The sequence below is a fragment of the Neolamprologus brichardi genome, chromosome 6, assembly GCF_056152115.1.
Source record: "Neolamprologus brichardi isolate AB-2024 chromosome 6, ASM5615211v1, whole genome shotgun sequence".
NCBI lineage: Eukaryota > Metazoa > Chordata > Actinopteri > Cichliformes > Cichlidae > Neolamprologus > Neolamprologus brichardi.
The window spans coordinates 18,020,001-18,039,929 of record NC_142109.1 but is presented as its reverse complement, the minus strand read 5'-3'; the positions used below and the strand labels follow the sequence as shown (position 1 = coordinate 18,039,929).

General features: G+C 42.0%; 2 protein-coding genes across 5 annotated transcripts in view; one reads left to right on the top strand and one right to left on the bottom strand.

Annotated features, from left to right (window-relative positions):
• Positions 1-16,322, top strand: part of apbb2b (amyloid beta precursor protein binding family B member 2b) — a 60,633-nt gene extending 44,311 nt beyond the window's left edge. For 3 of the 4 annotated variants that reach the window (XM_087841765.1, XM_035906205.2, XM_087841764.1), the window contains 8 exons: positions 370-516; positions 1,025-1,152; positions 4,743-4,857; positions 8,223-8,310; positions 9,709-9,792; positions 9,890-10,005; positions 10,846-11,025; positions 12,310-16,322. In XM_087841765.1, coding sequence (XP_087697891.1) covers positions 370-516; positions 1,025-1,152; positions 4,743-4,857; positions 8,223-8,310; positions 9,709-9,792; positions 9,890-10,005; positions 10,846-11,025; positions 12,310-12,480 — 1,029 coding nt within the window. In that variant the 3' untranslated portion in view covers positions 12,481-16,322. The remainder of the gene's footprint in view (positions 1-369; positions 517-1,024; positions 1,153-4,742; positions 4,858-8,222; positions 8,311-9,708; positions 9,793-9,889; positions 10,006-10,845; positions 11,026-12,309) is intronic. The other variant, XM_006787222.2, reaches the window with a different exon arrangement.
• Positions 16,323-16,658: 336 nt separating this feature from the next.
• The window catches only part of LOC102779337 (protein NSUN7-like), a 21,054-nt gene continuing 17,783 nt past the window's right edge, over positions 16,659-19,929 (bottom strand). Inside the window, exons 13-14 of the mRNA XM_087842412.1 lie at positions 17,622-17,877; positions 16,659-17,579 (exon numbers count right to left, since the gene is read on the bottom strand). Coding sequence (XP_087698538.1) covers positions 16,978-17,579; positions 17,622-17,877 — 858 coding nt within the window. The 3' untranslated portion in view covers positions 16,659-16,977. The remainder of the gene's footprint in view (positions 17,580-17,621; positions 17,878-19,929) is intronic.

The window sequence follows — 19,929 nt, the reverse complement described above, 5'->3', positions numbered from 1 at the left end:
ATGCAAGATGTAGAGCAGTCCAGAAAAAGACAAACTGTGTCCTGTACAAATAGAGGACATTCAGCACTAGTGTTGAGAGGAGGTAAGAAAAAAAAGTAACAGCAAACCAGCTGCTGGCAGCTCTACAACTTTGTAAACCTTATGCCCCATAGTGACAAAACGGCATTAATAAGGAATGGGATTGCTGGAAGGAGAATATACCCAACACGTGTGAGTGTCACGGTTCGGAGCTGCCAAGGGATCCGTGATTCCTAAAAGAAATTTTTATTTTTTTAGTCCTTCAAATCTTGGATGCTCTTCCACTTCCTTGTTTTCTTTGTATTTGTTGTGTATGATGGTATGATCATCTGTTGTGTGCATTTCTTTCAGTGTTTCGCCGTGCGCTCTCTGGGTTGGGTGGAGATGGCCGAGGAGGACTTGGCTCCTGGAAAGAGCAGCGTCGCTGTTAACAACTGCATCCGACAGCTGTCCTACTGCAAGAACGACATCCGGGACACCGTTGGCATCTGGGGAGAGGTGATGAAGACTCTCCTGTTTAAAATAAAGAGCATCATGTTTGCAGCTTTTAGAAGGAGAGGAGGGGAATGCTTAGGAAGATGAATCGGAAGAAAAGCGTAAAAGAAAGAAAGGAGCAGCACCAGTTAGCGTGGATAACTGCCTCCTGAAATATGGGGAAGTAGAGCAGTGCTATCAAGTCTCTGCAGTGCGCTTTTATTTAATGTGAAGCGGCAGAATGGACAGAGAGGACTCGATCCCTCTTTTAATAACCTTTCATCTCCCAGCACCCTCTTTCTAGGGTTTTATAATTTATTTAGAGACCTTCAAAGCTAGAGAGCTCACACGGACACACATGTACACACGGATAAATAAATATATGCAACAGTTGTACTGAAAGCTGCCGGCATTTAAAGAACTGTTGTTTTGTTTTGTTTTTTTATTTTTGCTGTGACTCTCGCTGCAGGAAATAAGGATTGCATATTTTTATGATGAGCTCTGAAGGATTTGTGTGTGTTTGTGTGCCCAGGGGAAGGACATGTACCTCATGCTGGAGAATAATATGTTGAACCTAGTCGACCCCATGGACCGCAGCGTGCTTCATTCTCAGCCAATCGCGAGTATCCGAGTTTGGGGCGTTGGCCGGGACAATGGCAGGTTAGTGGGTTTTTTGTTTGTTTTTATTTTTCCCTTAAATTTGACTTTCTTTTTCTCGTCTCCATGAATAATTTACAGTGTGTATAAAAGCACGTCTCACACTGTGCTCAAAATCAATTCCCTGGAATGTAAATGTTCAGAGAGATTTCTGTATATTTAGCGGTGATCTGGGTCCTGACTCATTGATGTCAGCATCCTTTTGTTGTTTAGCGTTTCAATGCTTCGGCTCATAAGTCGATGGCGAATTTCAAACACTCGCTCAGTGAAAGGTCATGGGAACAAATGAGGGCAAGCAGACAGGTGGCGGAGTTAACGTGGAGAAGAGGGGAGTTGGTGATTGATGAAGGGGAGCTAATGTCAGATTAATTCATCACTACAAAGTCGAGGATGACACAGAGAGTGGCCTTTATTCTCTTTCACCCCAAATCCCCACCTGACTGTCTGTCCCTTGCTTTCACCGCAGCTTGGCTGGGCTTCACTGACATCATGCTGTCACTGTACCCGACAGCTTCTTGGTTTGAGCTTCCTGAAGTAAGAATGAGATAAATATTAAAAGAAAAGGAGCCTTTTTCTGGGCATATGAAGGTTAAAATTAAGCCATGGGCAACCAGCAGAGGACGCTGTGCACTGCTGCAGCATGCACACTGCAGAATGTAGGTTATGAGGCACAGCCGGGTGACTGGGGACTGAAACAGTTGGTGCTTACTGTATAATTCGAACTGGCACACACACGTGCGCACGTGCGATGACGAGTGTACTCAGGAGACGGGATGAGGCTAAAAGCTTTTTGGAATATGCAGAACCTCTCAATCCTGTTGCCTTGGGGGTCCGTCTCTCTTCTTTCATTCACAAACACGCAGTCGTAATCGCGCAGGTGTCGATGTTATTCTGTATAATAAAGCTGAAAATCCCTCCAGCACATGGACCACAAGCAATTTTTCCCCCTGTCCAAATACTTTATTGGGATCTGTCACATCTACATATGGCTGGATAGTCTGAACAGTGGGCTGCAGCAAAGGGAGGAGGAGAAGAGGAGGTGGTCAGAGGGAGGGGGATCTGGCAGGAGAGAGGGAGAAGGGAATGAGGCTGCCAGAGGGGGAGGCATGGTTAGTGCTCACAGGGTGTGGAGCAGACAGGTTGAGGAGAGCGCGCGTGCAGTGCAGTTCGGTATCACCAGAAATTGATGGTGTGAGTCTGTAAATACGCCTCCCGGTCACAGGATTACCTGTCAGGATAGGACGACAGACCCTGTAAGTACATTTAAACACCTCATCCTCACTTTTGGAAGCATCACTCCTGCTCTTATGTTTAAAGTAAAAAGAAAAGGAGGAGAAACCACAGATTAGAGGCCTTTTGGAGGGAGTTTTTTTTTTTCTTTTTTGTGAGATGTGTGTAATTGGAGGTGCTTATCACTACAGTTTTTTGTTGTTTTTTTTTTAAGGAAAAATACTTGTTTACTCTCACGCTCTTTCAAAAGAGCCCTTCTGACATGTAATGGAGGTGATTACAGGTGAGGCTCGTCTCTTTAGGGTCTGTTTATGTGCAGAAGTTTAATTAAGAAGCTTTTATTTCGTGTTAAAATGGATTTTTTAAAAACAGCAAGAAGCTCCAAACAGTGTAATTCGTGTTTGTCTACGATTAAAAATGCAAGATAAGAATTTTTTCAGTGTGTCAGCAAAAATTAACTCCAGTTTAGATTTTAAATTAACGACTACATGCTGGTGTAAGTTTGTGAAGTTGTTTTTTGTTGTTGTTTTTTTTTAAGCCCAGTTTTTCTTTTGTTTGTACGAGTCACGGTCTGTGAGCATGTGGATTGTATTGAAACCTGCACAGAACTGGGATTTTCCCCTCTCTCTGCCTCTCTCTGTGTCACACACCCCTGTGAAGTGGTTGTGTCAGCACAGGAACCATAGCCCCCAGAGCCCTCTCTTCATGTGCTGCGAAACTCATTATCACCACCGATTACACATCCTCACAGCAACCTTGACATTTTCAGGGGCGTTGGCATGATGATAAGATTATATTAGAAATGAGATATCATTCCCACTCTCTCTCCCGCCCCCTCTCTCTCCAATCCTTCTTCTCCCCCCCCCCCCTCCTTTGACTTTTATGTTCTTCTCATCTCGGGGTCTTTTATTCTGCTCTCGTCTTTAGGCTTTTATCTTTATCTTGTACATTGTTACAATTCACTTCCAATTTTCTCTCCTTCCTTTTTCGAGTCACCCACTCTCTTGCTCTAGATTTTTTAAATTTTTTAGTTTATTTTTTATGTGGCTTTAAAAAAAGCTTCTTTCGTTATGTCTTTTAAGGATATGCAAGCCTTCAGCAGGCTAACTGTACCCAACCTGACTTCTCCGCCCCCCCGAGTCCCTCTCTTCATCCATTTTCTCTCTTTTCCTTTATATTCCATATATATTTTTTAGTTCAGAGTACTTCTGCATTTAAGATCACCTGCAGTGCTGCTGAGATCTGTGTGCATATATACGTGCATTTTACCGTACCGCCACTAAAACTCTGTTGGAGAGAAGGAGACGGCAGGAGAAGTGAATATGTCACTCAAGGTTAATTTTCTATGTGAAAGTGGATCTCTTTGCAACCTTTTGTCACCCGGCAATAACGCTCACTGGTGCGATGGATTTTTTTTCTCTCCCCCTTTTTTTCCCTCCCACTAACCTGTCTTCCTTTCCTTCTTTGCTTCCTTGGATACAGAGAGAGGTAAACGCATTCCTTCCTTCCTTTTCAGTCTGCAGCACTCCTCCTGTAGAGTACCTCTACATCATTTTATTGTTTAATTTCCTCTCTCCGTCTCATTTTGTCTCATCTTGAAAGTGGCTCTTGATGTACTCTGTACCACTGCATGCATGCATTCAGACATGGAGGAAATGAAGGTCACATCCCCTGTCCTTGTCTGTCTACAAGTATTTTTCTTTTACTTTGTTTCTCTCACACACACACACACACACACACACACACACACACGTAAATAGGAATGTCTCGTGGAGAACGTCCCTGAGAATCTGCGTCCAGGAATCCTGTTAACCCTCAGGCCTTGTTTGACTATTACATCTCATATTGAAACATAGCCTGAAGGGAGTTATTTACATTGGCTTATGTCTTTGTGTGTGTCTGTGTGTGTGTGATGCGCTGGTTTAATTTGCTGCAGTTATATTTCTTTTTAAAGTATCCTGTGTCTCCATCCCATCTCTTTCCCTCCTCCTTTTTATTCTTCGTTCCTTCTGTTCAGCTGAGTTAAATTGTTTTCGGCTCCAGTGGGCCCAGGGGAAAGTTCTTTCCTGCTGTTACTCTATTCAACTCCCTCTTGCATCACGCTGCTCTATTGATCTTTGGGGTCCATTGTCGTCTCTGCGTGTGTGTGCATGTGTCCGTCCTATATTCATCCCGCTACAAAAGGTCACTTCATCTCTCATCTGTCTCCAAAACCTGTCAGTCTCAAAAGTAGACACACACACATTTTTGTTTTAAAATTTCTCCAAGTAGCACCAAACTCGTCCAGCAAACCTCATCTCCATTTGTGAATGTGTGTTTGTTTTGTTTTTTTGTAAAGCAACTCTGTGTTTTCCTCTTCTCAGGGACTTTGCATATGTGGCGAGGGATAAAAACACCAGGATCCTGAAATGTCATGTGTTCCGCTGTGACACACCAGCCAAAGCCATCGCCACCAGCCTGCACGAGATCTGCTCCCGGGTGAGTTGTTCAGGCCGGAGGAGGTTCCACACACAGGATGTGTGTGGAACCTCAACTTTGGGATTTTGGCAGACGGATGTGATGAAGCTAGCCAACTAGTTGGACAAATGTTTTCCCTCCCACTCAACATAAAGGCTCACGGAGAAGAAAATGTAGTGTTAATGGATTTTAATTTTTTTTATTATGTTTTTAAAAGCACAAAATGATTCAGCACGCAAGCTCATCTTAAAACCCATAAAGCAAAAATGCAAAAACATTCATCTGTAGTAACGGTGCTGAAGAAATGCTGCAGTGCTTTATCTTATTTAACATCCATCACACAGTCAAAGCACACTCCCAAACACAGTTACCAGCGAGCTTTCTCTGCTCTGTTTGATGAATACAGGTGAATTCAAACAGGGCTGAAAGGACAGTATTCAGACTGCGTGTTTGTCTGCTTTGAACGTTTAGTTAATGGACTGTCCTCATTAAAAGGCGAACTTTATATTCAGCATCTGAAAAGACCTTTGAATGATTTCTTCATTTATATGCAGTCGAGATGAAAATATTTTATTTTTCAGAAGGTTTAACTAATTCTTGCCTCTGAAGTGTTTTTAGCTGAAAATGTAGAGGAGCCATTCCTCCCCCTCCATATTCGTCACACCCGATCTAACAACATCTAACAACATTTTATTTTCCCACTAGTCAGTCTGTTTTATAGAAAACTGATAAGAAAAGAAGCATTGGTTGCTAATAAAGATTTATTTTGATTAAAGTCTTTAATCCAGGGTTTGTATGGGTGCTTGAAATCCTTGAAAACGCTTGAATTGTAATATTGTCCTTTCAAGGTTTGAAAAGGGCTTGAATGTCAGATGTGGTGCTTGAAACTGTAGTAACTCTAAGTTACTGTGACTCAAACATAGAAGAATTGGATCTTTAATTTTCCTCACCTAATTTATTTAAAAGTATTTTATAGCATATAACACCTTTAAAAAAATGGTTCGGTTCACATTTAAGTCCAGAAAATCATAAATCAAAAGATGGATCTTACCTGTCCACAGATTCATGGTGAGGTAACTGCTCTTTTAACTGTTTGGTGTCTTTGCTTTGTTTAGTGGTTGTAGAAATGGTTTACATGAGCTTTTAGCTGAGATTCAGAGGTTCCTGTGGACACTACTGATGTCAGCACTTATATTTCTGACCTCTTCTTATAAACGATTAAACGCTTTTGCCCCCATTTTTGGTGGTGTGGGTGCAAATGATCAGGCATGACATTCTCACAATAAATCAGATAAGATACTGCAAATAATAATTTCTGCATTTGTGCAATTGAATGAATTGAAAATGTGTATGCAATGACACAGTTTTAAAGATTTGGCCTAAATAATTTTGGCGTGAATGAGCCCAAACATGATGACCTAACTAGTGACACAGTGTCCCCTGTGAGACACACACACACACACACACACACACACACACGTATGACTTTGCTGGTTTCAGTGTTTCAAACCTTGTTCCAGAGTTTTTAGTTCATCATTTAGAAGAAAATAAAAGACAGATCTGAATGTTTGAAAATGTTTTGGAAAAATTCTGTCAAGATTAGATGAAAAATACTCAAAGGATAAATGCAATTGGTTTATTATTTTGTTACATAAGTTTTAAAAAAAAAGTTAAACAAGAAAGTCAATAAAGAAAAAGTTAAACAAGTAAATAAAGAAACAAGGTAAAACGAGGTAAGAACGAAAAGTTAACAAGTAAATCAGGAAAAAAGTTAGAGGAGAGAAAACCCCAACAATCCCCTCTGAGCAAGCACTAGGCAACAGTGGGGAGAAAAAACTGCCTTTAAACAGGCAGAAACCTCCGGCAGCACCAGGCTCAGGAGGGGGCAGTCAACTGCCGGGACTGGTTGGGGGGTGAACAGAGGTGGAGCAAGACGAGGCTGCATCAGGTGAGGAAGCAGTAGTGTCCCTCCTCCAGAACAAGCGGAAGCATTTTTTCTTCTTTTTCATGCACTTTTCCACGAGCGCTTTTTTCTCCAGGATGAGGGTTCTCAACTCATCGATTGTTTCGCTGTTTCGCTTCTCAAGTTTGTTGCATCTTTGTTCCACCTCTTCTAATGTTGCTTGTTTTTCTTCAAGCTTGTCTTTGAGTTGTTTGGATGTTGCCTCCTGTATTAGCTTGTCCTTGTGCGTGTCTGCATTTCTCTGTTGTACTTCTTTGTGCTTGTCTTCTAACTGCGTATTTCTACTCTGGATTTCTTGGAGTGTGCGCTGCAGGGCTTCATGTATTTTGTCTTGTTGCTTTTGTGCCTGCATTTCAGTGTTTTTACGCTTATAGTTATTGAATTCCAACAACATTCCCTTAATGAGGTCTGAGTTGTTTCTCGCCATTTGATCGATCCTTTTCTGCATCTGTGAGCATCGTTTTTCCAGTTTTTCCTTTTCTCCTTCCAGTTCACTTGTTTTGTCTTTCCGTTCAAAAAGGGTGAGCTTCTTGCTCGAAAATGAAATGACCAAAATAAATGTAGTATTTCTCTGCAATTACAATCGCTGTGTATTATTGTGGCGTTTGGTGCAGTTTTCTTGTTTTGTGAGGTTGTTGTTTTTTTCAAGTGTTGTTGTTTTTCCTAACAACTTGATGTCTTTTTTGAGTTTGTGCACTATACGCATATAAGACAACCATTTCCTTATTCAGTATTTTTGTGTGGTGCATTTTTCTCTGTTTTTACAAAAGGGGAACAAAGGACGTTTAAGTCAACCTGAGATTATTTGTTTTAATTTTTTACATGGTCTTACTGAGGTGATGCAAAGTGAAACATACATTCTTTTTTTTCTTTTTGGTAATGTGCTGGAAAAGCTTGAAAATGGACTTTGAAAGTGCTTAAAAAGTACCTGAAAAATGCGTAAGAACCCTGTTAATCCAGCATATAAAAAAACCCAACAACATACGTTTGGTGTTTTTAAGTGGGGTTTGTGAAAGCAATGGGTGAAGCAGTTTACTTGCTTCGTGAGCATCGTGTGTGTGTTGCTCGGGAGAAAAAGCTATCACTCTGTGTTGGAGAGAGGAGTGTGACTTGCTTAATTTGTGTGTGTGTGTGTCTGTGTGAGTGCACTTCTGTGCTCTTCAGGTGAAATGAGAAGACAGCATGACAGTATCAAGGGTGAAGCATTTCCAGGTTTTCGTGTTTATGCTTTCATCTCCCTCTCTCACCCATCCTCCTGCACTGTCACACGTTCTGTTGTTTTTCGGCTTTGTCTCTTCGCTCTCCTCCCCTGTGTCTCTGTCACGGCATATCACCTTGGCTTTTTTTCTTTTACATGCCATTTCCTCATACTTCTGTATCTTCTTTTTGCTTCCCTCTCTAACCCTCCCTGCCTCTCCTCCAGATAATGACAGAGAGAAAGAATGCCAAAGCGATGGCAGGAGGCTCCCTCCATGACAGGATGCAGGCAGGACTCGATCTCCCTTTACAAGGTAGGCTTCATACATTACACAAAGCAACTCATTGTCTGTCTGTGTGTGTGTAAGAGAGAGTAAATGTGACAACTGTCCTGCGTCAATAGACGCACGGGGAGTTATTATTTCTGTGGCACTGAGGATGCGTCCAAACTGGCCATTTGGGAGACTGAATGTGTCAGAAAATAGCTGTTTTTTTTATTGTAATGTCCTTTTTAGTTAATGTGAATTTATAACAAGATGATTTAGGAGAGATTTATTATTGCAGCCTTGAATTTTGACAGGGGTTTAATGCGTTTTCTTTTTCATAAAACATATCCATTTGCCGCCTCCTTCTCCATCATTCGACCAATGCTGCTACTGCGCCTCGTGCTTCACGCCTACCAACTTTCAATCAGTGCACTAGAGAGAAACCTGCACCAAGTGTGATAGTAACGATCAAAAACGCCACAGGTTGCTTAGCAGTTCTTTCCACTTGACAGATTTAGAGGTTTGTGGTCCAATGTAGTTCATCATCTCACCCTTAGATTTCCAAAAAAGGAGGAAGTTTAAAAATTTTTTTTTTTTAATGTCCGACAGATGGTAAAAATAGCCTCTGTGCCTCTGTTTTTCAGTCAGTTTAATGAGAGATGTGACAATGAGCATCCACTTCCTGTCATAACTCTGTTATCTCCTGTCACCTGTCAGTCTTTCTAAGAGAGATGGCGTTAGCTGTGCTGAACTAATTACGGTGTACACACACACACACACACACACACACACACACACTCTCTCTCTCTCACACTCACTCACTCACTCACTCTCTGATTGGTCTGCTCATGTCAGCTTCTCAAATCAAACCGCTGTGGTTACTGACAATAACTTTTACAATGTAAGAAAACGTGTTTCTAGTCTACTGTGACATATTTCAACAGACGTCTTGTTTAAAATATTTAACACTACATTTGGAGATTATTTATATATGATGGCAGCAAGCACTCAAACATACCAGTTCAAATATTAAAGCGTGAGCACTCTGGAATAATATAGGGTTTATCAAAGAGAATCATCTGATTTCAAAAAGCTTTAATTCCACAGTTGTTCACCGGTAACGATCGAAACACGTACTGTGAAAAAGAGGCGATTCGTGAGTTTCACATTGTTGCTGGTATGTAGCATAACAACAGCGGTGGCTGCAGTGACAACAGACATGCTCGCATGAGGCAAGTCCGACCATCATATGGACATGTGCCGTACATCTGGATGAAGATTCATATGTAAAATGTATAATTTAGGCAATGTATATTTAAAATTAAAAAAATAGCCTTTTAAAATAAGATGATTTCTTTTTAATACACCCTCTATTGTAATAACTTAGTACTTTATGTTATGTGTTCTTATGAGCACCTATTCAAATGTGTGTTGAATTCTCCTCAGCAGAGTTCCCCACACCAAAGACGGAGCTGGTTCAGAAGTTTCAGGTGCTCTATCTTGGGATGATGCCTGTGGCCAGACCGATAGGTTGGTGTGACACATACACACAGAGTGATGAAATGTTAATGTTGATTCCGAATGTTTATTTAATTCAAATGTTTTGTTTTATCACCTTCTACATCAGGCATGGATATACTGAATGGAGCTATAGACAGTCTGATTGGTTCTTCCAGCAGAGACGACTGGACTCCAGTGGCCCTCAATGTGGCCGACGCTACGGTCACCATCAGCAAAGACAAGGTCAGACAGGTCTGATGTTGTTGAGCTCTTATGATGCAGTCACACCAAACACCAAGCAAAGTTTTGCCTCGTTTTACTCGCGTGAAGTTAGTTGGAAACTCATGAATATTCCCCCCTAATGTTTGATTTATAGTATCGTGTTTGCGTGCATATTTGATTATGTAGAGCATATGCAAACGGGGTGTGCAACCTACACATACACCATCCTCCACAAACCAACACAGAACAAAATGAGTGACGGTGTGTGTATGTGGACTGCTGATTGGTTGCTGGTCGGAACAGGAAAAGGCGTCTTTTGCATTCATGACTTACGTGAGAAACAGAAAAAACTCCGTAATGGTGGACACTTTTCACACTTGACTTCACTTTGCTTTTCTCCAGGATTGACTGAAGAACCAACAGCAGCATGAAGCTAAGCTGCCACCAAAGTCGAAATATTTTAACTCATGCAAACCTGAATTTGCCTCTGTCTGTGTTGGCTAAGGCTGATATACCACGCCTCGTTGCATAAGCAGCAGTTTGTAGTCACACTGTGTGAAACTTTGCTTTACAATTGGTTTCATTATTATTATTATTTGAAATGCATTTCTCTGTAGTAATTGTTTCTAAAACACATTAACCGAGCAAAACTGCTTTCTCTTTCACCTTTAGTCTAAAAAGAATTAGAAAGGTCTTTTAATATCTTCCTAAATCCTATAAAAGAGCCCCGACTGGTCTCCTGACCTCACGGTGTTCAGCTTGAACAGCCCAGCTGCTGTTTGTAGCTGTTTGAATAAAATACTGATGAGAGTAATCTCTTTAATACCTAATGCCTAAAGATTTCTGACTTTCTGTCCGCAGGATGAAGAGGATGTGCTGGTAGAGTGTCGTGTTCGCTTCCTGTCTTTCATGGGCGTTGGGCATGACGTGCACACGTTTGCCTTCATCATGGACGCTGGCGGCCATCGTTTCGACTGTCATGTCTTCTGGTGTGAGCCCAATGCTGGGAGCGTGTCTGAGGCCGTACAGGCAGCTTGTATGGTGAGTCACACGAGCTGAAATTCAGCTCTGTGGTCCGTACATGGATTAAGAGGTAGATGTAAAAGAACTTTTAAATGGGTAAAAGAAGAGAAACTTTGAGCCGTTTGCATTTTTTTCTGTAGCTTAATTAAATCTCTGAACTCTTGATTGCACTTAAATAACTTAACAAGCTCTTTGTTACCAGCTGATGTTAATGCTGCTGATGCAGAGGCTTTACAGACGGGAAGATCTTTAGAGCCTCCCTCTCTGAAGGTGGATGTCCTTGGCGGTAGTGTAGTTGGGGTTTGATTGTTTAGTCTTGACAGATGCTCTAACCAGTACGATTTGCTCAAGTTGCAGTGGGACCCCATGTCAAAGCGTTGCTGGTTTGAAACATGCATTTAGATCAGGATAAAGCAGTTAAATTGCAGTGGATGCCCTTGCAGGTTATCCACTATAGATTTTCTGCTTAAATGGTAAATGCTTTAGATTGCACACAGCGGTGTTTCCTGCTCTGCTGAAAACTTCTCAAACAAGATGTACTGTATATGGATTTGAAGTAATAACAATTGTGTTAAAGCCGTAATACCTTTACAGTGTTTCCATTTCATCATTATAATGTGATCACAAACCCAGAGTCCCATCTGCGCTGTTTATGCTGCGATGCATCCCATTAGTGGAGGTTACTCGCCGTCCTCTGTGGTCGACTGCTGACTGCGCTATTGATCACACATCAGAACTTTGGATATATGGAGAAACAACACACACACACATGCGTACACACACACACACACACACACACACACACACACACACACACACACAGATTGATGGTGACAAGAATCATTAGTCATTACTATTGATCACAGCTAGCAGAGGTGCAGTCTGACTGGTGCAGTCAACCCTCCAAATGCACACACACACACACACATCGGGTATTCATATCTTGTGGAGACATCTAATTGACATAATGCTTTTTTTTTTTTCTTAATGATTACCCAACCCTTACCCTATACCTAACCATAAACCAATTATAAGTCTGACACTAAAACCACATTTTAAGTCTCAAAAATGCCTTCAAACTTGTGGGGACTGGGATCTTGTTCCCCTAAAGGGCTGTTGGTCCCCACAAGGATATAAACACACACACACACACACACACACACACACACACACACACACACACACACACACACACACACTTGCCCCTTCCACAGTCGTATCCTCAGCAGTTGTAACTCTCCATAATTTACGCTCTCTCTCGCTCTCTCTCTCTCTCTCTCTCTCGCTCTCTCTCTCTTACAGCTGCGGTATCAGAAGTGTTTGGTGGCTCGACCGCCCTCCCAGAAGGCCTGCGGTTCGTTGCCTCCCGGCGACTCGGTGTCCCGCCGGGTGTCGACCAGTGTGAAGCGAGGCGTCCTGTCTCTCATCGACACCCTCAAACAGAAGAGACCTGTCACAGAGTTGCCACAGTAACCGTGGCGAAACACTACCGGCTTTTGACCACAGCCCCAAGTCACCATAGTAACTCGACGCATCGCTGCCAAAACCCGTCACCACCACAGACCCCAGTAGCCATGGAAACGCAGTAAAACCCTTGGGTTTTTTGGGGGTGGGGGGTTTAACCCGTCACAACTCCTTCACTGGTTTGGAAGCAAATTGGAATTTCACCTCAAGAGTTAATTGGCTCTTGAGCCGCAATTCAAGTCTGTTTCTTCCAAATAAGTGAGAATTAAAAAGGCACCAACCCCACATCTGAAGAGGACCACCTGAGTGCCGGCCATGCAGGCGATGGTGTACATAGAAGTAGGTCTCATTCCCCTCAGCTCACAGCAGCAGAGGAGAAGAGGGCAGGAACTGAAGAAGTAGGAAGTGATCCTGTGTGCTGCTGCTGCCGCCAAACCGCTGATCTCTCCATGCTCTTTGTGCATTTGTGTCTGTGCCTGTGCTGACAGCATGACCTTTCACACCTGGCCACACTCCCCCTCCAACCTCATCCACCTGGTTGTCCTCCCCCCCGAGCTCTCTTGCTCATCATCTTCAGTAGACTGTAACCGTAAGGAGATGAAAAGTTTCATATCAGTGGATGATCATTGGAAGATAAAGAGATTTGTTTCAGTCTACACCCTCCAACCACTTGACCCTGCATGAACTTTTTATCTAAATGTGAATCATTCTATACAATATCAATACACTGCTGCTGCTTTCAGAGACTCGAGGGTGAGAAATCAGAAGTCGCACGGTTCGTTTATCCTGTTCTTTCTCATCAGCTGTGTGAAAGTCAGCCCCGCGTCTGAACGAGTGGTGACCTTTCACCCGAAACGTACTTCGCGCATTTCCTCGTTTACGTTGTTATTCTTTTCTCATCCCTTTAGGAAATGACAGAAGATAGCCATAACGGAGGACGAGATGGGGGCGGGTGGCGCTGACCCTCTCTCTCTCTAGTACAGTGCTGCTCCAAACACAGGAGACCTTCAGCATGCTGCTGCTCTTTAATACACATGTTGGAGAAAGTTTGACAGATTATTCCTTTAAATCCCACCTCAGTATCGGTCATCAGACTTCATTTAAACTAATAAAGATCATGGGTGGCATTAAAAAAACAAAAACAAGCCTGGAGGAACACTTGAGGAATGCGTTTTTATACCTGGGTGTGGTTGTGATGATTTTTAGTCCACAGCTGATGTGAACTGTGATTTGAGAAAGCGAGAGGACAATTTTCTCTTGAGCTGTGGATGTTTTCTAGAGGAAAGCCAGCAGAGAGACGTGTTGACCCAGACTGACGGACTTTAATGGACTCTATATCGGTCTGTCTCCAGGATTGTGTTCAGCTGAATGCGCCTTGTGTTTTCTTACTCACTCGCCGTCTGATTTCATCAGTGTAATGAAACCACTCGCTCTGTGTCTGTGTTGTGCAGAGTTCCAGTTTCACCTGCTAGCTCCTTATTATCACATATCTGACAAGCTTGGATGTATGGTAATAACTAATGAAGTCCTTTATGTCACCTAAAAATCACATAAGATCCTCACAACAACGCATCTCCCTCCTGGGTGTGGGGCAGCAGATTAATACTCTGTTAAGTGACCCTTTGCTAAACCCCCTGATTACAGCCTGTCAAGCTTCGGGTTTACTCTCGGCTTGGGTTTCCTTTCCAGACGATGCTGCTATATCAGAGCTCTGTCCTCTCTTTATAGGCTCCTTATAAAGAAATGGAAACACTAAAGCATAAATGTAATCTGTGTTTGTATTTCAACCTGCTGCAGAATGGATCATGGCTCACTTTCTGCTGAGGACGCCAACTTTTATGCCAGAAGGAGTAGCCTGGCCTCTGACATTTAGCATGATATTGCTAGCAGCTGGTTCAAAATGACTGCCTAATGTTACAACAACAGCCGGATTAAAAAATATGGTCCAACTCTTCATAAAACATATAAAGTCTGTTCAAGACGTTCATCATTGTTAGGGTCCAAAATTGAACATTTGCTGGTTAGCAGGAGATGCTAGTCTGCGCGTAATACACTTTCAAGAGTTACTGCAGATATGTGACGTGGCATTTAAAAATCTAAAGTCCAAAATTCATGCTTATTTTTGCTTTAACTAAAATTTCAAAACTTCCAGATTAATACTGCACAATTCCATGATTTCTTTTTTTAAGATGAAGATTTTAAAGATGTCGAGCTGCAGCCGTCCCTTGAATTGTTTGTGGTTCAGTAACTATGCACAAGTTCCCAGGACGAGATGCCTTCATGTCTGGAATGACATCCCATAGTTGGAAAAGATAAAAACAAACAAATCTTCCAAATCAAACACAAACTACCTGCTGTGAATAAGGGAGCAGTAACAATTGTAGTACATTCGTAAAAAAGTTTACCTTATAGAGACCCAATGTAGAAGTCACCAAACTTCTCTGGTTGACCGTCCAGGTCAGTCCTCCGGGTGGGTGCGGCTGTGCCGAGTGGAGGATTTCCCCTTGTAGCTGTGAGGCCTGGACGCCTAAGTTTGTGAGGGCGTTAACTCGAGAATGAGGTGACATAGGATTTGATACCATAGCTGCATCTACTAAAAGTCTTGGACAAGTTTGAATATCAGTCACTTTGACATCAAGGTCAGAGGTCAAGTTTTCAGAAAATCTTGTAAATGCGTTAACTTGAGAAGGAGGCGGCATAGGAGTTTCTACTAGGAGGCTGAGTTGAAGTCACCGGTATTTTCCTTGACTTGTGAGATTCCCGGTCTTCGTCTTTGCCTGTTTTTGTTTTGTTGTTTTTGTTTGTGCTGCGTCACATTTCTGTGATAAATAAGTGGCCTAAAAAAAACAAAGAAATGCTTGACAGGGGCTGAGGCAGTAACTTGAGGGGGGGGGCTTAGCTAACGGTCAGCATGTTGTCTTGCACTTCGTCTGTTGGCTCCACAGGGGAACCGAAAGAAACTATTTTAGTAACGGAGATGATTTCTTCTTTTGTCACAAGGATGCTGAAATGTGAACGAGATGACAAAAACTTTGTGTACATAATACCGATTTCATGTAACATTTGGCATTAATCATCGTTATAAGCTATGTTTTTCTTTTTTTTTTTATGTGTTTTTTTGCCTGTTATTTTCCTCTAATGAAATGCCTTTTTTTTCCTTTTCTATTTTTTGAAAATTCACCAAATGGCCAAAGTGTAAAATACTGATAATACATTGTAGATAAAGAAAAATACGAGAGCAGATAATGAACACGGAGGCGATCGGAAGCGCTCACAGTTGGCAGTTAAGTTGATGCTGAATTTAACTTAGCAATTATCTATGCATTCTTTTGATCTGGAGAAACGGAAAGTCATGAAAAGCCTTGCATGCTCTGGGATGGTTGAGAGAGAGAGAGAGAGAGAGACTGTATGTATTGAACAGAAATATTTTTTATTTTATTTATTCTATTTTATAAAAGGTATATACTGATTTTTATTAGTTGGGGCAAGTAAAGTCTCATGACTGTCATCGTCTCAGTCCCCGGTTAAGTCACAACGCTACAACAAGCTCCGCTTTGCAGAACACAGCAGGTTATGGATTATATCTTCACCTTGTACAGTGTACCGAGAGCTGGGAGTCCACTGCTCCGTCTGAACCGCTGACCGGAGGGTGAGGAGGAAGATTGTAGCAGCAGTGGACTCCTTGCATCTCTTGTCAGTCTTGCACATGAACAACGCGCCCACACACACACACACACATATACACTATCCATTTCCCACTGATGGATGTGTCTGCTTCCGTTTGCTGCTCACTGATTTGTACACTTTATCAATGTAACCAATTGTGAGAATAAACAGCATTATAAAACCTGTGCATGCGCGTGTGTGTTTGCAGCTATTTTTGTGATCGATCTCTTGCTTAATCAGACTCCAGCTGTCTGCAGCTCGTGAGTCCTTAAGAGTTATTTATTCCCATCAATCTTTTTGTTTTTGTATCACTAAAGATTAAAGAGATGTGCATCATTTTACTGGAGGAAAAAGCAAAAATGAAAATGTTGTAGTGATGTAACAGTTCTAAACTGTGAATGTAACACAACCGTGAGATCCCACAAAGGAAAATATGGGCCTGAAATGAGCATATGTCACCTTTAAGCCAGGCCTCCATGACAGCTATACCAAGCACTTAACATGATTTAGATGGTTTATCATGTAAAAATTAAGTTCTGCATTTTTCAGTTGTGTGGCCACCTTGACTGATAGATGGGTACCAATCAGGTCAGTAGTTACACTTTGTTTCTTAACATTGGTGCCTTTTAGAGCATTTTAATGTATTTACCTGACAAATACTGCAACCTGCTCTTCACTGAACTTCACTGTGGCCCAAGTAGTAATTTTTTTTTGTGTATTAGTCAACATAAATTACTAGAAGATCTAGTTTATGAGTGAGCCACATATATTTAAAAAACAAATCTAAGCAGCAGAAATGGCTACAAAATAATTTAAATAAATATTGTAATATTGTTTTTTTTATACATCAGGCAGAGAGATTGAGGATGAAGATGTAGACATGTTGCCTTGCTGGGAGTTGAGGGTCCCAGACACAGGCCTGTAGCCAGAACTGCCACTGCGCAGAGAGGTGGAGGAGGTGGAGGCGATTGGTGGCAGCCCCACATTGTCAGCTCTGACCGCCGCTTTTGCTGGTTTAGCAGCGTCGTTCAACGTTTCCTGTGCTCTTTCAGGCTGTGTGTTTCGTCCCGTGGAGGCTGTGCGGGGAGCGGGTATGGCAGGGAGAGCGGTTGAAGGATGCTTTCCAGCGGGGGAAGCCGTGCTGAGTAATGTCTGCTGTGATTTAAACGCTGGATTGATGCTCATCCTCTGTGCCAGAGCTGTGATTGGAGACAAGTGGTTGGAGGGTTTTGCAGAGGACATTAAAGCTAGTGTAAGGCGAGGTATTCGTCTCGGTTTGCTTTTCGTCCGACGCCTCTTGTGATGTGATTGGTTGCCTTTTTTCTTTGTCTGTTTCTTCTTGTGGCCTTTAGGTTCATGCGTGGAGACAGTAGTGTTCTTGCTTTGCTTTGAATGGCCTTTTTGCTTACGCCCTTTATGCCCCCTCCTCTTCTTTTCCCCCTCTTTCTCTGTCTCGCCCACTTTTTCCTCCTCCTCATCTTCACCACCATCTCCCTCGCCTTTCTCCTCTTCATCTCCTGAAGGTGTGAATGGATCTCGTCCATTTGGCAGCTCTCCTCCCGTCTCCCTCTCAAGGCTGGAGGAGGATGAAGGTTTGCTGCTGGCTGATGCTGCTCGATTCTTCTTGCTTTTCCCCTTTTTAGCAGCTTTTGATTGTTCGGGAATCATTCCTCCCAGGAGGCCCTTTGCCGCCGCCCTTGCCAGCACATCTTGGACCGTTTCCACCTTAGTAGGATCTGCCTGAAGAAGAAAGAGCAGTTTGAAGATTTAATGTGAAGCCACAATGCATTAAAATTACTGGTCTCAGGGGAAACGTAGCACAGGGGAGATCTACACAATAAAAACACAATGGTGTGGAAATGAGCTACAGCCATAAGGCGAACCTGCAGAGGAGGGGGAGGAGGCTTTTACACAGCATCATGGCAGCAAATAAAGAATATCATCTGAAAGGCACCAGGATGCTCACAGTCTACAGCCACTTATGTTTCCTCTCTATGCCCATGTGAGAAAACAGCTGGTTTTGGACTGAATGCTATCATCACAATGATACCCTGCTTACAACAAAAATGCTAATGTGTTTGTAATGTTTGTCCCACTGCGTTCAGCGTCTTAGTAAAGCTGCCAGCCCTCAAAGTAAAACTTCAGTTTTTCTTCTTTAAGTACTGAATAACCAACCTGCACTCAGAAGTTCTCTGAAATTTATCTCGGTTTATCCTATCAGATGTACGAGCATTGCCAAATTAATTACAGGTTATCCCGTGTGGATAGTAGAGAAACTATTTTTAATCTGGACAGAAAACACAGGACCAATCGAAAAATCATCCAGCGTTAAAGCTTCAGGGCCATTAACCCTTTAAAACCGGTCGGAGCGGGCACGCTCTGTTTTGCATAACTATTTTTAAATCTCGGTAGCTCTGCAACCACGTAAGCTAGCGCAATATTTTTTTTTTCATATGAAACCTGAGGAGTTGTACTTACATCTTATGCCATCAGCTTGTCCTAAGTCACAGTTTCCTTCCACATATAGCTTTGCAAAAACTGCATAAAAAGCGCTTGCAGCAACAAAAACATAATATTCCAGACACACGCTTTGCCGATCCGATCAGCTGTTCATAACACTTCCTACATTGGATTAGACGTCAGCGCGAACTATCGCATGTCCGCCATGACCTGCCCGAAACCGGAAGTGTAGTCATTTTCACGGAAATGTAGTTTTTTACCGTCCGGGCCTCAATGAGCCTACACTGGTGTTTTTAAAAGTTATGTTTGACTTTATGACTTTCTGTGTCGTTTCTGGGATGCTTAGGACTCATATTGCACTGCTGGAAATAGTTTATTTTGATGCATATGCTGCTTTTTTGCAAATTTGCACTATAATATTTATTTTCGTTTTTCCTGCAGTGTATAAAAATTGGTGTATTTCAAAAATAAAACTATGAAGGCACTCAAAATAAATTTCCTGTGGTGGGAAACTATTTTGTGCAACTTTTTTGTATTTACAGTTTTGAGGGATAAGCCTCTTAAATTTCTCTAACTAGAAATATATGTTAAAAAAACAAAAACTTCAATTTTTTTGTAGTTTATTGCACTTTTTTGCAATTTATGTAATCACTATGCACTTAATTCATACATATTATTAAAATCTAGGCTGTAATGGTTGTATTGATGTGTAGCAACTTGAAATGCTCCCAAAAATGGCACTACAGCATGTAAAAAATATAATATAAGTTCTGGCGGACTTGGTTCTATGGTAGGTCTTAAAGGGTTAATCCAGTCAAATACATAAATAAAAGGTGAGGGAAGATAAGCAATAAATTCGGGGTAGATGAATTTTGTTGACAAGCCCTCGGGCTGAAAATTGTCATAGTGTAGCTTCCCACACTGCCACTCCAGACTGGCTTTAGAAGGTGTGTTAGTGCCACAGACTCATGTTACAGAGGAAATGCACAGATTAGAAGCTCAGTATAAAACAAATGGGCAACTCTGAGTTCGGGGGCATCTTTATCATGTTGTAAGTTCTGTAAATTTGTCTTGCAGTCTGAAGAAGTCTGTGCTCAGTTCTTGTTACTTTGTGCAAATTAGATCGTATTTATCTCTGTGTGTATTTATACTCCATGCAGCTTGCTAGCCAAGCTTGTTGGTGTTAGTTAATAACTCTTGTCTAAACATGACCTTTTATGTAACCAAAAACAAAGATAATGAAATTCAAGGGATCAAAACTACTTCATGAAGTCACCTTGGCAACATTCATTTTTTAATGTATAACTCCCATCACACTGAAACACAAATAAC